The sequence below is a fragment of the Drosophila simulans genome, chromosome 3R (genome assembly GCF_016746395.2).
Source record: "Drosophila simulans strain w501 chromosome 3R, Prin_Dsim_3.1, whole genome shotgun sequence".
In the NCBI taxonomy this organism is placed as follows: domain Eukaryota; kingdom Metazoa; phylum Arthropoda; class Insecta; order Diptera; family Drosophilidae; genus Drosophila; species Drosophila simulans.
This window is the reverse complement of record NC_052523.2, coordinates 13,045,095-13,059,936: the sequence shown is the minus strand read 5'-3', so window position 1 is coordinate 13,059,936 and position 14,842 is coordinate 13,045,095. Positions and strand designations below refer to the sequence as shown.

Here is a 14,842-nt window from a genome sequence, read left to right as displayed (position 1 = left end):
ATGAAATAAAATACCCACAACAGCACACAGCAAGAACAGAGTCATTTGGACACTACCGAACTGCACACTGAGAATAAAATCAGGGCATGTCATCTTGAATGCAGAACTTCTAATACTTAGTGTATTTTAAACTTATTTTGAGTAACCAGTGCTACTTTTGAACTTACCTTTGAACATCTTTCATAGAATAAACCAAATTGAATTAACCTTGGTCAGTTAAATTCTTACTACTTTCGAAAGAAAGATATATAAGTACATAGATTAATCGACAAAGGAAACACACCTTTATAATAATTTTAAGTATGATTATAGTTGTTTCTATCACTCGACTATTTTTGATCGCTTTTGCTAAAAAAAGATTGGATTGTTACCAATTTCTTTGGGTGTAAGATTCCTATCCCCTTTTAGCAGTATATTTGCAAGTTGACGTGTCGTGTCTGGTGTCCCCGTTTTCCAAATCCACTGCCACAAGGAGTGCGATACCAGACGTCAACCGCAACACCCATCAGCACACACTGCCACTTCTATAGGTACATACATATATGTATATGTAGTGAACCGAGAGTTCTGGATCTGGATCTGGATGCGGATGCGGATGGTCCGGTGATGACACTTACTCAATTAGGTGACTTTTCTCGACACTGATTTGCCTTTCTGCTGGCCATTTTTATTGGGTCGTAACTTTCTGCTAGAGAGCTATCCTCTTCGTTTACCTTGATTAGTTTAGTTAGCTCTTGTGCTGGCTTTTCATCGTGCGGAACTCAATTTTAGTTTTTTAATTTCGCAAATAATTTCATAATATCTCTGGAAAAACTGCTAAATTATGTGCGTGTGCTATATTTTTTATTATTTTTTCCAATAACCAGCGTAATCAAGAGATCGGGCTTAAACTTTAAAGACATATTTGTTTTGTTATGTAGATAAAGTAATGTGCATGTAGGGAAAGTAAACATTTCAGAAACGAAATGTCTTTAATGCTTTTTTTTTTGTAAAGAAGCAATATTAAGCAACGCTGTACAAATTTAAAACTGTAGTAATGCGAGGCTTTGCGTAATTTAAAACCTGCATGCGATAAAATTTAGCAAAATTTACATTGTCGGTGTTCGTTTACCTTCTGTTTTTTCATTTGCCCGTTCGTCTCGCTATTTTTTCTGTTTTTCATAAATAAACAAACACAAACCGCACCTGTGCTCTCACTTTTCTCGTGGGATTTTTGGGCCTCGCACAGTTGGCGGCAATGACATTCAAAATGTGTAATGTGAAAAAGTAAGCGAAAAATTTAACTTTAAATTGAAAAAAACAAAAAGTTTGTCGGCGGGCGCAGAGACTTTAGAATGCTGCTTGGGAAAAAAACAAAAACTCCTGAAAAACTTGTGTGTGGAATTTCACCTCTAGTAAACATAAAACGTTGCATACTTTTGGGACACTAGCTCGCAACTGGGCGACAATAAAAACCAAGGAAAGCGGTGAGACCGATAGAGAAGTTTGGGGCAAGGGGAATAGAAAGGGGTGAGTAGGGGTCGGGGAAAAGTCATAACGAGTGCAAAACCATGAAATGAAATCGTTACCGCCCCCAGAAAACCCCTTTCACCTGATTTTCCAGCAGCATTTGGCTATATTGGATACCCTTATCAAAAGCTGACACGTGAGGAATTTATTTTTTCTCGTTCAAATCTAAAAGCCCAACCAGAAAATTTGCTCTCTTTTTGACCGCTAACGGCTTATCAAGTATTACGTGTAAATTTAAGGCTGACGAACGATCAAATTGTATATAGGAATAAAATGAAAAAGTCTGTCATAGTATTCAAACTATGTTTAATAAATTATCCAGAGTTAATATTGCTTGTATACTGCTTAAAAGAATGCAATTTTATCCTATATGAATTTTGTAAAGGGAATTAAAGGAATAACTCTGGGCAGAGTTGGAATTCATTCAATGCTGTAGCAGAGGAATCCAAAAATATTTTTATAAAAATGAGATTTCAATTTTTTCCCCAATTTAATTAATAGGATTGCAAACTTTCAGCTGCGTTGAAAATACCCGCTGCAAGCGTATAAAAAGTCTGCGTGTATGCTATAATACGAGCCGTTTTACATTCGACATTTTGGGGGGAAGTCCTGGTAGTGTCACACATGGATGCGACACCCCCTAGGAATCGCTGCTCCCTGATTCCCTACACGCACTTGGGCGGATGATGGAGCAATGTGTCCCCAGAGTGCACTACGCTGCGTATACGTAATGTGGCCGTGCTTTTTGGCGGCGCTGCATTAAAAATGAATGCAATTTAAAGTTGCCAGTGTGCCAACCTCGCGGTGTACTGCTATCTGCGTGTGTATTTTTTATTTCTTGGTCCCAAAGCACATCAACAACCCGCAGAATTTTTTGCATATTTATTTATAAAAAGCGAAAGAAAAAAAAAACATATTAGTTTGGCTTCCGTTTCTTTTTTCGGCATGAGCGACGCTAATGGAGCCCCATTTGGCTGCACTGCTCCGAAAATCAATTAGATAAAGTTTTTCCCCAGCTGTGCTCTCTCATATACAAGTTTAAAAAATGCACCCAGCCCCACACGCACACACTCGTATAAACCAAGTCAAACATTTTTCAATTGGAGCAACCGCTGCAGTAAATTGCATAAAAATTAGCAGTTCAATGGTTGCCAGAGAAAATTTCCATTGCCCTGCCCTTTACTTCTTTAATTTTCCCGCTTTCTCTTCATCCCTTCGCATACTCATTAGGGCAAAAGTACAGATTGTTTTAAAATGGCGATGCACTAAAAGAAAATATTACGATAATTATTGCAATATTTATAATTGAAAAAGGTTATACAATGCAGGAAGTATGGAAAAAAGAAACAAATTAAGAGAGGAGATTATTATCATATAAAAATATAATAGTTAAAATCAGCTGTAATGTTTTCTGTTTTAATCTTTAAGTGTAGATTTTTATGAATATTGTGTAATTTCCTGTCAATTAGTTAATTTAAAATTATAGGCAAGCACCTATTAGGTATCAATTAAGCTGACAACGTAAAATCAACAATTTTTTCCTGTGATCCATTCGAGCATTCCGAGGTTTTCCATGCCGCGGTTCTGACCACCGCTCAGTGCTTATGCGGGTTAATCAGAGATAATGTCCTTCTGGCCTAGACTTTTCGGATGGCTTTGCCATCAGTCAAATGCCAAGTGCATTAACTGCTGACGGGGCACTTATGAACCAGCAGCAGGATGGCGGATCGCAAAAAGTGAAGTGGCAAGCAACTGGTCGAATGTGCCACAACCTCTCACCTCTTGCACCCATCAAAAGGTGGAGCAAAAAATTGATAGGGAATGACATTTCCTCATCAAACTGTCGCCGCATGTCACAAAATTTCGTTACATTTTTATTATTTTACCATTAACCTTTTTATTGCGCACGCATTTCAGAACCCCCAACCGCATGAAGATGTTTTTGGCAATATTGAATGTCGGGTGTTTGTCCCGATGCAATATTGAATATTTAATTCCCCGCCGCCCATACGAATGAATGTCCAAGGGCGCATAACAATTTCTTGACATGTGCGCTGAGTTTCCCAATGTGGCGACAGTTTTTCCTTTCTTTTTTCCCGCCCGCTTTTCCCACGATGCTAACGACATTTGTACCGAAAGAAAGAAAAACGCCACAAAAGGGCAAGAATACAAAAAGATGAAAACGGCGGAGGGAAAAACAAGAAAAACCAATTGACTTTCATTTTGTCGGCCATTTTCACAGCATCGTTTGTCCACCAACACACACACATATACACATACATGCCCACAGCCATCCGTATTTATGTGTATGTGAACGCTTCCTGTTGCTGAACGCAATCATCTGATTGCAGTTTCGATGTGAAATAATTGGATTTGAAATAAAAATGTTCCCCGTTTTGTTGGGTCCTGACCTCCCGGGAGTATTCCTCGAGTTCTCCCGGTGCCCTGGCATCTGTGTATTGGCATAATTTAGCCGTGGCTTCATTCACATTTATGCCCCGCTTAACTGCCGCATGTGTCACTAATTTAACGTTTATTTTTATTGTCCTTGCTTGCCTGGTTTGATCTTTCTCTTCCAATATGTGGGTTAACATCCTTAATCTGCTGATGTAGCTGCATAACCTTCAACTTTAAGTAGGTTAAATATCAGTGAAGATACAATATTATTGTCCGGCTTCTTGCAACTTCAATTTTTTTAATCCTTTCGAAGTTTTCTTTCCTTAATTGATATTCTCTTTGGGTGCACAACAATAACGCACTTTTCCATTTTGCCATATATGATATATATGTTAACTTAATCCCCCAATGAAATGAAAACACAGTCATACCGTAGTGATTTTACTCTTTCAAATTAAATTTCTCAATTTATTTTCACATTTTTCTCGGTTTCTTGTTTGCATTAAAATTGTTTTGGTTTTCAAGAAGATTTCATAAAATGTTTGCCATGTTATCTTTACAATTTTAATTGCTATCCATATTTGCTATATCAATAATACATTTCACTTAGTGCTATTGTTATTTTTAATCTTCATACATGTCCTTAGTTTTTGTTATCAACTCTTGTTGCTCCGATTTTGGCAACATTAAATCTAACATTAATTTTATATTTATATGTATGTATAATTGGAACTGCCCTCCAGCAAATATTTTCTTTATCGAATACTCTTTGTTGATTTGCTGGTTTGTTCCAATATTTTTTTTCAATATTTCCATATTTGGTTTTAGTTGTCTATTTACAAATACACACGGAAATTATGCTGCAACTATTGTTTACCTTTACTTATTGGATGTTTTGCATTTTGCATCTGTTTCTGAGAGCTCTCGATTTTCTGTTGTTTAATTAAAATGCTGCGCGTCATTTTGGCTTAACTAAATATTTGATGTGTTTTTGTAAATAGAAGTATTTGTTTAATAATTATTTGCTCGGCTTTGCGCTAGATGTATTTCACTTTTTTCGCATTTCTTTGTTTCTATATGTATATCTATATGTAACCGTACATATAAAGGTTTTAATGGCTAACGCTACAAACTGTACGTCAAATATTTGGCAATTAGTTTTTGTTTTTATTGTGGGTTTTTATCGCATTTTACTTTGATTTTCGACAAATTAAATGCAAATATTAACGTTACTCGAATTGTATTTTCCTGGCTGTCGCTTTGTTCCGTTTTACTTTTAATCCACTTTGTTGTGATAAGTTTTAAATACATATTCTATGGAAATTGTACATGCAATATTCGGAATTGAAATGTTAGTTCAAGTAAACTCCACTACAAGTAAATGTTAATAACTATAATTTACAGTTTGACGTTTCAATGTACAGCGCAATTAAGTTTAATTATTGTTTGCTATCCATACGGCCGAGATGTTTATTTCGAGTTCTGTTTGCCTTTGCCCCACAACTTTTCGAGTCTGCCCAATTATGAACGTTATTTACGATCCCGAACAACCGCCAACCGCCAACTGCTAACTGCCAACGGCCAATGGGCAAACAAAAGGCAACTTATTTTCACATAATTTTCTAAATCGCCCCCATTTACGGCCCCGAAATGTCGTCCAAAAGCCATTTAGCAGGCAAATAATTACGTCCTGGTCCGGACCAACTTTATTAACTGCGCAGGAGACAAAAATCCGGGGGTCTCTGGCTGCCTGCAACCCTGGAACCCATCACACATACCGAGATTGTGTGGAATGCGAGCTCCGAAAGTGTCAAATATCGAATTAACTCATTTCACTTGCTTGCCCCTCGACTGGAAACTTCCTAAATCTTGGCCAGCTGGCCAGTGTCATAAGCACAAAGTCCAAAATGGGAAACCTTCATTAAATTTGACAATGCTCGAGGACTAAATCCAACCGGACTCTCTGGGTCATTCTGCCGTAGGGTTTCTTTTGTAGGCGAATTTTGTGCTGCGCTGGCAAGCCGACAAATAAAAAGGTTCTTCGCCCTGCGAAACTCTCAAAAAATGCCCCTCATTCCTCCGTTGCCGTTCGACACTTGCCCACTTGGAAGTTCCTTAATTAAGATTTTGTGCGTCCTGGCATCGGACGCCACTCCTCTCCACTCGACTGGACTGGACAGGACCGAAAAGGACTCCCCGCCATCTAATCCCACCCAATCGGGCGCAGGGGGTTGTTGGTCAGCATTACTTTAATTGTTGTTCGGAGCGCTTTGTCGGGCATTTCGCTTTTGTGGCCGAAAATAAATCCTTCTGAATTGCTTAAGCGGACTCTGCTTGAACGCCTTCCTGAAATCCCGCTCCCTTCCCAAAGAAGTTGTATCTATCTGCACTTGGGGAAAATTGGGTATAGAAGTGGCTAGAATTCTTAAATTCTCACATAAATAGGAACATATGCCATGTAAGTTAGCTAACAGCAAACTTCTTAGGTATTTGAATATTTTAAAATGATATTTAATGATTTTGAAAGTGTAAAATTTTGCTTTCTAGTATTGTTTATCATATAGGTTTCACTTCAGTCGAAGAAACCTAGTTCATTTTTACAATATTGCTGAGTAAGATTTTATGTTAAAGTCTGCTAGAATGCCATTTTTGCCCAGTATTCGTGTGGTCATAGGTTTTGATTATTTCTCCGAGTGCTTTCTAACTGGAATCTAACTGTGTATTTCACTTTCTCCGACTGTTTCCTGTTGCTGCCGCTTGTGTGCACGCGCCTCCTTCTTGTATTCCAATTACAAAGCCGCAAAAAGTTGAAAAAGCTGTGCAATGACTGTGGTTTGCCCTTCGGAGTAGATGGTACCATCTTCAGCTCAGTTCGGCGTAGTTGGGTTGGTTTGGTGGTTGGGGTTGCAAGATTGTTGCACAACTTTTTATCGTGTCTTAATGTAATTGTTGTGTTCTATGTCTGTGGGACGTTTCCTTGGTCGTTCCCCTAACCATTTTTTCCACCCCCGAAGAGCCAGCCGCGTGTCTTGTAATTTGATTTGCAGCCACATTATTTTGATGTCCGCTAGATACATGTACGTATAGCCCCCAAATAGTTTTACAACATTTCACTTTTGGCGTGGCAGATTAGATGTCTGGCCATTTGGCTGGATTTACACCATATGTTGTGTTGGTCAATTTGTAAAATGAGGTTAAGTGCGGGTTGATTCGCAAGGAAGAGGGTGTTTTGTGGCCGTTTTGCCCAGCATCTTCAAATGGGGTGAAGAATGCTTGATGCCTGTGCAGATAGCAAACACTTCTAGTATCCAAAAGGTAGTTGGGGGTTGCGAAAGGGACCGAGGCGAAACTTTAATTAGATTGCAATTTAAACTCTAGTATCTGAAGCAGCTGTGAAAGTAGGTTAAGATCGGGCAAAGTATCGAACATGGAAGCGCAGCGCTCAAAGGATAACAAGAGCAGGAAGGACTCGGCTTGAATGTTGAAAATTCGAAAGTGGTGCACCACATCAAATTAAGTTTTCTATCTGGAACCGACTTAAAATCTGTAACACAATGTTTAGCAAGGTACTTCATTCACTTTGTACGTCCTTGTCTTATTTTTTCCTCTGCTCTGTTGGCTAGTCACACCTAATTTTCCAATTTGGTTGATATTATATTCCAACTACCATATTTTATTTACTACCAACCAATAGTCCTCGATTAATTCGTTCAGCATGCGCGGCCTCAACTTGTGATTACTGAATTGGGTCTGTCATAAACTAAATTGTTATTTAATACTTGATCGATATTTCATTTTTATATGCATGACTATCGGAACACTTAATCTTGGCAGGCGGACAGGCACTTATATAAAGTTAACTGGGCCGCACACGGTGCTCCTGGCCAGTAAACTGACCCAAATACGACCACAAGATGGACATCGTCTTCTTCGGTTGGCTCGTAAAAACTTTGCTGGCGTTGGCTCTTTGGCCATTTGACTTGGCCGCTTGTCTACGCCCCTCGCCTCTTTTGGCCGCCTTAGTTGCCCGGGACTACGCGGCGTATACGTAACAGGAATTTATGACAAATTGTTGCTGCTAACCGAGTCGCTAAGAGGTCTGCAATGTGTGGGCACTGAGGCATCATAAATCAAGCCAGGAGCCAACTGAAAATAATATATAAAGCTGCTGGCATTTATGCTTTCCCTCTGCAGTCGTAGTCCCATTTTGGTTTTCTTTCGAGTTTTATTTTGAACCATTATCTTTTTTCGAGTATCGACCTATAAAAAATCGACAGGACACGTTGCGCTGCCAAGCACTTTAAAGTTTCCCTAACGACTTCTGGAAGTTTTAAACTAGTGAACTGCCTTTCTTCAAAATTTGAGTTTTAAATCACGAGCACCTTGCAATAGAAACTTAATCTGGGAAATACAAATTTTAAAAATATTTTTAAGAACTTCAATAGTTTCCCTCTTTTTCTCCGACTTTCTGACTCCTCTGGTTAAGTTGGCAGCTGGCGATTGTCGTTCGAACTCCACTCATTCCCACTTTTTTTACTCTACTGAAAGGGTGCGTATTGTCGCTGACCAAAGACGGTTTGTCACCAGATGTTCAGCCTCCGCGAACTGGGCGTCATCAGTCTGCTGCTCACCGACTTGATGGCCGCCGCCGAAGAGGGTACCGCCTCTGTCGTACCGCCCAGATCGGTGGCTGCCACTCGATCCGTCCGGCAACCGAGGGCATTACTCCTGCTGCCCAAGAGTTCCATGGGCAAACTTGGCAGGTTGGCTGCTGCTGGACTACTGGGGGCCATCTCTATATAGTAGCTGTCATCTCTGCTGGGCGAGTGCAGGCTACTGCGACTGCTTCCCGATGAGGATGACGAGGTGGAGGAGCTCTTGTCCGCTAGCGAGGAGCTATAGAATTGCTGGCAGCGTTGCTGTTGCAGTTCCCGCGCTTGCAGATTGTGGAGCGGGGAGCTGTAGGGTGCTTCTCTCCGCGTGCTGTGGTGCCACTTTTGCAGGCGAGCCGGATCTCCGCCATTGGAGTTCACAGATCCCTGATAGTGCAGGAAGCTATGCGCATCATCGGTTTCGTTTAGATGCCTTTGATGATGCGGTCGCAATTGACCAGAGCGGTTGCTCCTTTGCCAAGGCAATTCACAGCGATAGACGTGGGCCAAACCGGCGAGCAGGACGATGAACAAAACGCAGGCCACAAGGAGCATGACTCCGGGATGATTTCCTGTAAGATTATGATGGTTTTCCTCCCGCTGGTCCATTAGGTGTTCCGGTTTCGATTCGCTCTTTAGCTCCACATAGGCTTTGAGCTGCGCAAAGGTGCTCAGCTCCTCGGGAGCAGCCTCTTTGGGTGTGTTCACACTGCTATGTTGGTGTTGCGGTGTCTTCGAGGTGGCTGCCATATCCTCCACTGTTTTCGCCGCGTGTTTGGTACTGTAGGTCATCTTCTTGATGCTCAGCGATGGTTTCTTTTTGTGGCTTTTCGCCGGCGACTTTGTGTCGCCGTTTATTGCATCCGCTTGTCGCTTATCAGTCGCTGACTGGTGCTTTTCCTGCTCCGCTGACTGATGTTGTTGGCTCGGGTCCAGGACTTCCGAATCCGCATCTGCCACGGTGGCCGTACCAGGCAGCAGCAGCTGTTCGGCATCCACCAAAAGGACATCGCCCTTGTGCATCAGCAGCGGTGTGCCAATTAGATGTCGATCCTTAACGTGCAGCTGCAGTGTTGCATGTTTGTGTGGCGTTGTTGCAACTTGACCGGATGTGTCCCTTGTTGGGTATTTTAATAAAGTCTCGTGTGCCTTATCGGCTGGCATTTTGTCAGATTTTTTGCCGGCCAAAATGGTTTGTGGCACTTCAATTGCTGGTGGTGTTGCTATTTCTGCAGCTGATGTTGCTACTGTTTTTGTGGCACCGCTAATGTTCGTTGGCTTGTCGGAATTTATTTCCGTTGTTGCTGTAGCAGCATCTCGTGTTGCCAAAATGGGAAGCGCTGTTGTTGCCTTTGTCTGGGCCAAACTTGGCAGGTTCTTTGCTGGCGTTTCTGTTGTTTTGGCCGGCATGCCAGGCATTTGTTGCCGACGCTGCAGTTGCGCTAACGAAGTTGTTTCTGTTGGCCGCAACGTTTTTGTGGTTAACTGGGCAGGGATGTTGCCAGCTGATTGCATTGCTGCTGCTGCTGCGAGTGTTGGTGTTGCTGTGGTGTCGCTTGATGTTGCTGTTGCAATCGCTTCTCTTTCTGCTGTTGTTGCCGCCGCAGTCGACTGTGCTGATGGTGCTGCTGCTGGTGTTGCGTGTATGTCTGTTTTTTCTGATGTTGCTGCTGCGGCCGCTGCTACTTCCACTGATGTTGCTGTTGGTTGTGCTTCTTGTGACTTTTTAACTTTTGACATACTTCTGGGTGTTGTTGTTAATGTTGCTGCTGCCCTTGTCAGGCTGCAAGAAGGCGGCTTTGTGTCATTTTCCGGTTTTCTTATACCACACTCACGGCTGCTGAAGTTTTCGTAGAAATTGTGGAACTGCAGATACTCCGTTTTTAGATCCACGCGCCCACTCACACTTGCCCCATTCGATTGACCCACATCCACTGACCTGCAAGGACTGGCCCATTCGGCAATGCTCAGCAAATCGCTGCACTTAATGGGGTTGTCCTCCAGTAGAAGATCCCTTAACTGTGGCAGTGTGTGCACTATCGATTGACTAACACTCTCCACCCCTGACGATTGCAGATTCAGGGTGAGCAATTTGGGCAGTGATAGCGGGGGCAGGAAGATCAATCGATTGTTAGATAAGTCCAGAGTCTGTAGATTGACCAATCCCACAAAAGCCTGTGGCGGAAGTTCCATTATCTGATTGTGCTGCAGAAATAAGTGTTCCAGCGATGGTGGCAGACTGCTGGGCACTCGCATCAGAAGATTGTGGTCGAGGAAAAGTGATTCGAGGAGCTCCAATCGTCCCAGAGCATCGTCCTCCACTTGGGCAATGCGGGAGTGCGAGAGATCAAGGTACTGCAGGAGCGGATAGCTGTCCATGTCACCGCAATTAATTGCCTACAAATTAATAGAAAGTTTCTATTAGTTTAATTCATTTAGTAAATTGTATGAGAAATTATAAAAAACATTTTGATTTTAAGAAATCCATCAGGAAGTGGTGCTTTCTTTAAAATTGACTATGAAGGGCGGCGAAAACTTTTATGATTTAATCCCTGTCTAGCCACTGACTTCGCCAAGCACTCAAGAAGTTATTGTTCTGGGCGAAAGTCTGGGGAAATTTGATTAGTGGCTGACAAAGAGGGAAAGTGCGAGATGCATGCCCCCATGCGACATTGTTTAAAAATTAACTTAAATCTGCCATTATAATTACTTCAAAGGACTCGCCGGCGAACTTGCCCCTTTTTGCGATCCATGCCACGCCTGCGATGCCCGGAGCGATGCTCGTCTGGCACCAAAGTAAACATAGACGCGACTCGTTAAATGAAACGAATGCCAAGCAACCAGGAAGCCAGACAGCCTGCCGTCGTCTCTGTCCTGGGGCACCAAAGAAATGAAAGTATTATACTGCCAAAGTGGCGATGAGGAGGATGTGGAGGAGCAGGCGGGCAATTGGGGGCTCACGATGGGCAACCAGCGGCCCCTAAACGCCATAATTTGCCATGAAAAGGCTGCGTGTTGACTGCCGATAAAGGCAGCGGCAAAAGGCAGTCGGCCTGGCCCGGCGAACAAATTAAAATGGCTTGGCAACAAAGGCACCCGGGAGCAGTGATGAGCCACTCATTCCAGGAGCAGCCGGAATGGCAGAAGCGACTGCACAGATAGTTGGCTAGTCCACTTGAAAAAAATCATCATCAAAGTATAATATAATATAAAACATCAGCAGATTTCACCAGATGAAGAGGGAACTATTGTTGAAATACGATTTGAATTTGAAAGAAACTCAAACTTCAGTAGCTCAAAATAGGCCCAATTGCCAGGATATTCAAATAGAGGTTACTTTGAAGTGTACTTCTAATTCCAGCTCCTGTCTCAGCTGCACGTTGGCTGTTGGCTTATACGTGATTATGCTTATGCCAATTATCCTTATTTTATTAATGCCCGTGGCCGGGCTGACGCTTCTGCTCCTGCTACTGCTACTGCTCCTGCTACTGCTACTGCTCCTGGTCCTGGCCTGATCCCGCTCCTGCTGGCTGAGAGCCTTTGTCTCTGGCCCTAAACAGCTTACGAAGCTGTATTTTTGCACCTTTTATGGCTTCCGCCATAATCGACAGAGCGACAAAGGCGTCGGCAGCCTCAATTTATGCGCCGCATTTGTTTGTCTACACTTGAAGCCGTTTAAGGATAATACCTGGGCGAAGGAAAAGAAGCCTGCGGACCTGCTGAGCTCTGTGCTCGTAATGCAATCGAGATTGTCTATTTTTGTGCCCCTTATAAATCTGTTTGCCGCTTTTTGTGGGTGTAAGTGCTGGCAATTTGAGGAGGAACGCTAATCTGCAGCTCGTGTTGCTGCTTATGTCAATCACAGGCGGCTCGCAGGACTTGGGCAGGACTTTCCCAGTGGTCTATATTTTTTTTTTTGCACCCTCTTCGAATTGCTTTTCTTTCCTTATTAAGACTTGAGCGCGCCCATTCTATTATTTTCCCTTTGTTTTCCACTCGCATTTGTTGAAAAGTGAGAAGTGCACTTTGCTATTCCATTGTGTAGCCACATTGTGTCTTAATTACGTTCTTAACTGGACTTGAGTGGCGTGTCCTCTTAGCCGGACTAACAGCTTAACAATGCCTGCAACTGCCACTCAGGGAAAATGCTTTGCTACCCTCATTCCTATCGCAACTAACGTTTTAAATTGAATATATTCTTATATAATCATTTTTAATTTCTATCTGGGGTTTGCGTGAAATATTTATCCTCCGCAATAAATAAACAGTTTAATAATAATCATTTTTAAATTCATCACAATTGCTTTTTACACGTTTAATGCAGTGTGTGTACTTTTAGTAAGTATTTATAATATTAGTTTTCATTTAGCTTATTAAACTTAATACTGATTTATCTTTTTTTTTCATGCATACTAATTATTTAAATGCAAATTTATAACTAGTTAGTACTCATACTTTATAGATCAATTCTCAAGCCAAAGTTGTTCAACTAAATCGAATTTTGAAAGAATCAATAATTTAAATTTTCCAATTTTATGTAATAGCTCCCAATGCTAAAATTAACACCACATAAAATTTTCCAGCCTCCCTCATTTGCATCGAAAGCGGAAGTAAAAGAAAGGCCGCACAAAATGGCGGGGGCAATAATTTAAAAATAACAAAGTGTAAATCATACGCGTGGTGAGATTGCCTCGCGTTTGCCTCGCTGGGTGGGTGTAAATTGGGTGGGAAATTGAAGGGGACCCAGGAAAACGCACTCAAGCACGCAGCGCGGAGCACAGGCCACATAACAGATGCTAATTAATGGCGGCTGTGGCAAAGGGAGCCACCATAATGGAGCCTGCAGGATGCAGCAGCCGAGCACTGTATCTGAATCTGAACCTGAAGCCAAGGACAACGATGGCAAGTGTCTGTTGGGAATGTGCCGCTAATTGCCGGCAAATGCGTCGAATTGCGGTTCATTGGCTTGCTCGACTCGGGGAGTCGAGTTGGAAATTTATCGATCAAAGCTTAGGGCTACCCCTTAGATTTTTCCCACACGGAGACTACTTCTATTTCTGTAGATAACCTTTACCTATAAATCTTAAATAAATAGTGAATTAACTAAATAAGTACCTTAAATGATCATTCAAATTATACTATTATAGTCATATTAGATCAACTTACCTTGAGCCAGTTGTCGGACAACTTGAGAGTCCTCACAGATTGGGCTAGAGCTGCAGGCACCTGGCACAATCCAGTGCCACTGGCATCCAACTCTTTGAGGCTCCAGGAAGCGACGAACTCCTGCATCGCCACTCCCACATCTGGATTGTAAGCGATGGAAAGGCTGACCAAATCCGGAATTCCCTGCAGAGCACGAATTGCGGATCCACTCAAGCGGTTATGGGATAAATCCAGATATTGCAGATTCGGTAGTGCCAAAAATGTTTCGTAGTCAATATCCGAGATGTTGTTGTGACTGAGAACTAACGTTTGTAGTTCCAACAAATTGTAGAATGATTCCCGGGAAATGTTTAGCAATTCATTGTGAGCCAGGTTCAGATTTTTCAACTGAGGCAATCTCTGGGCAAAAAAGCTCGTAGAAATTTGGCTGAATTTGTTGCAGGAAAGATCGAGCGTCACAAAGGGTAGTGACATATTGGTGTCTGCCAAACTTAAGGGTATAACCTCCAGGGAGTTGTTACCCAAGTCCAGCTGCCTCAGTTGATTGAAGTTGTCCAAGCTGAGGCTCTCCAGTTGATTGCTGCTCAGATCCATGGCGGTGATCACTTGAAAGTCCCCCTTCCACTGACCGCCAGTGCTATTGAATGTCCTTAAGTCGCGGTGGGTGAGATTAAGCTTGTTGGCCGGCGCATTCAGCTCCAGCTCCCTTTTGTGGCGTTTCTGTTGGTATCGCAATTCCCCCCGAAAGCTGGCAGGTTCGTTTTCGTCCCTCAACATGCGATGGATACTTTGGTAGCTGAGCCGTCCCACGTCCTGCCGGGACAACTGCAGCTCCTCCCGTTCGGCGGCCAGGCGTGATGAGGTGGGGATGACGACCAGATGGGCCGCCACCACCAGCCTTGTTAGCCACGTCCAGGCCAGGAGGAGGGCCAGGCCTAGATCACAGTGTTGGTTCACGATTTTCACCATTTTGCGAACCACTTTCAACCTTTCTTTTTTGAATTGGTGGTATAAATGGGGATGTCCTCGTTTCGTTTCGGTTATTTTTTTTTTTGTATTTTTTTGGCTCTTTTATTTCACTTGGAATTTATGCTCGGTACGTGCGAACGTTTAACGTT

The 14,842-nt window shown here is 42.5% G+C and overlaps 2 protein-coding genes across 2 annotated transcripts in view; one reads left to right on the top strand and one right to left on the bottom strand.

Moving 5' to 3' along the window:
- Nucleotides 1-14,842, top strand: part of LOC6728259 (protein timeless homolog) — a 67,588-nt gene that overhangs the window by 29,117 nt on the left and 23,629 nt on the right. The gene's annotated exons all lie outside the window — the stretch shown is intronic.
- On the bottom strand, nt 4,543-14,837 carry LOC120284210. Its single transcript, XM_039296016.1, has 2 exons — nt 13,725-14,837; nt 4,543-10,955 (listed from the first exon to the last, which is right to left on the bottom strand). The coding sequence occupies exons 1-2, from the start codon at nt 14,691-14,693 to the stop codon at nt 8,487-8,489; spliced, it is 3,438 nt and encodes a 1,145-aa protein (XP_039151950.1). The 5' UTR covers nt 14,694-14,837; the 3' UTR covers nt 4,543-8,486.

Coding starts and splice junctions, on each gene's coding strand:
- LOC120284210 (XM_039296016.1), bottom strand. CDS start 14,693: ATGGTGAAAATCGTGAACCAACACTGTGATCTAGGCCTGGCCCTCCTC. Junction 10,956..13,724: donor TGTCCGACAACTGGCTCAAG/GTAAGTTGATCT, acceptor ATTAATTTGTAG/GCAATTAATTGCGGTGACAT.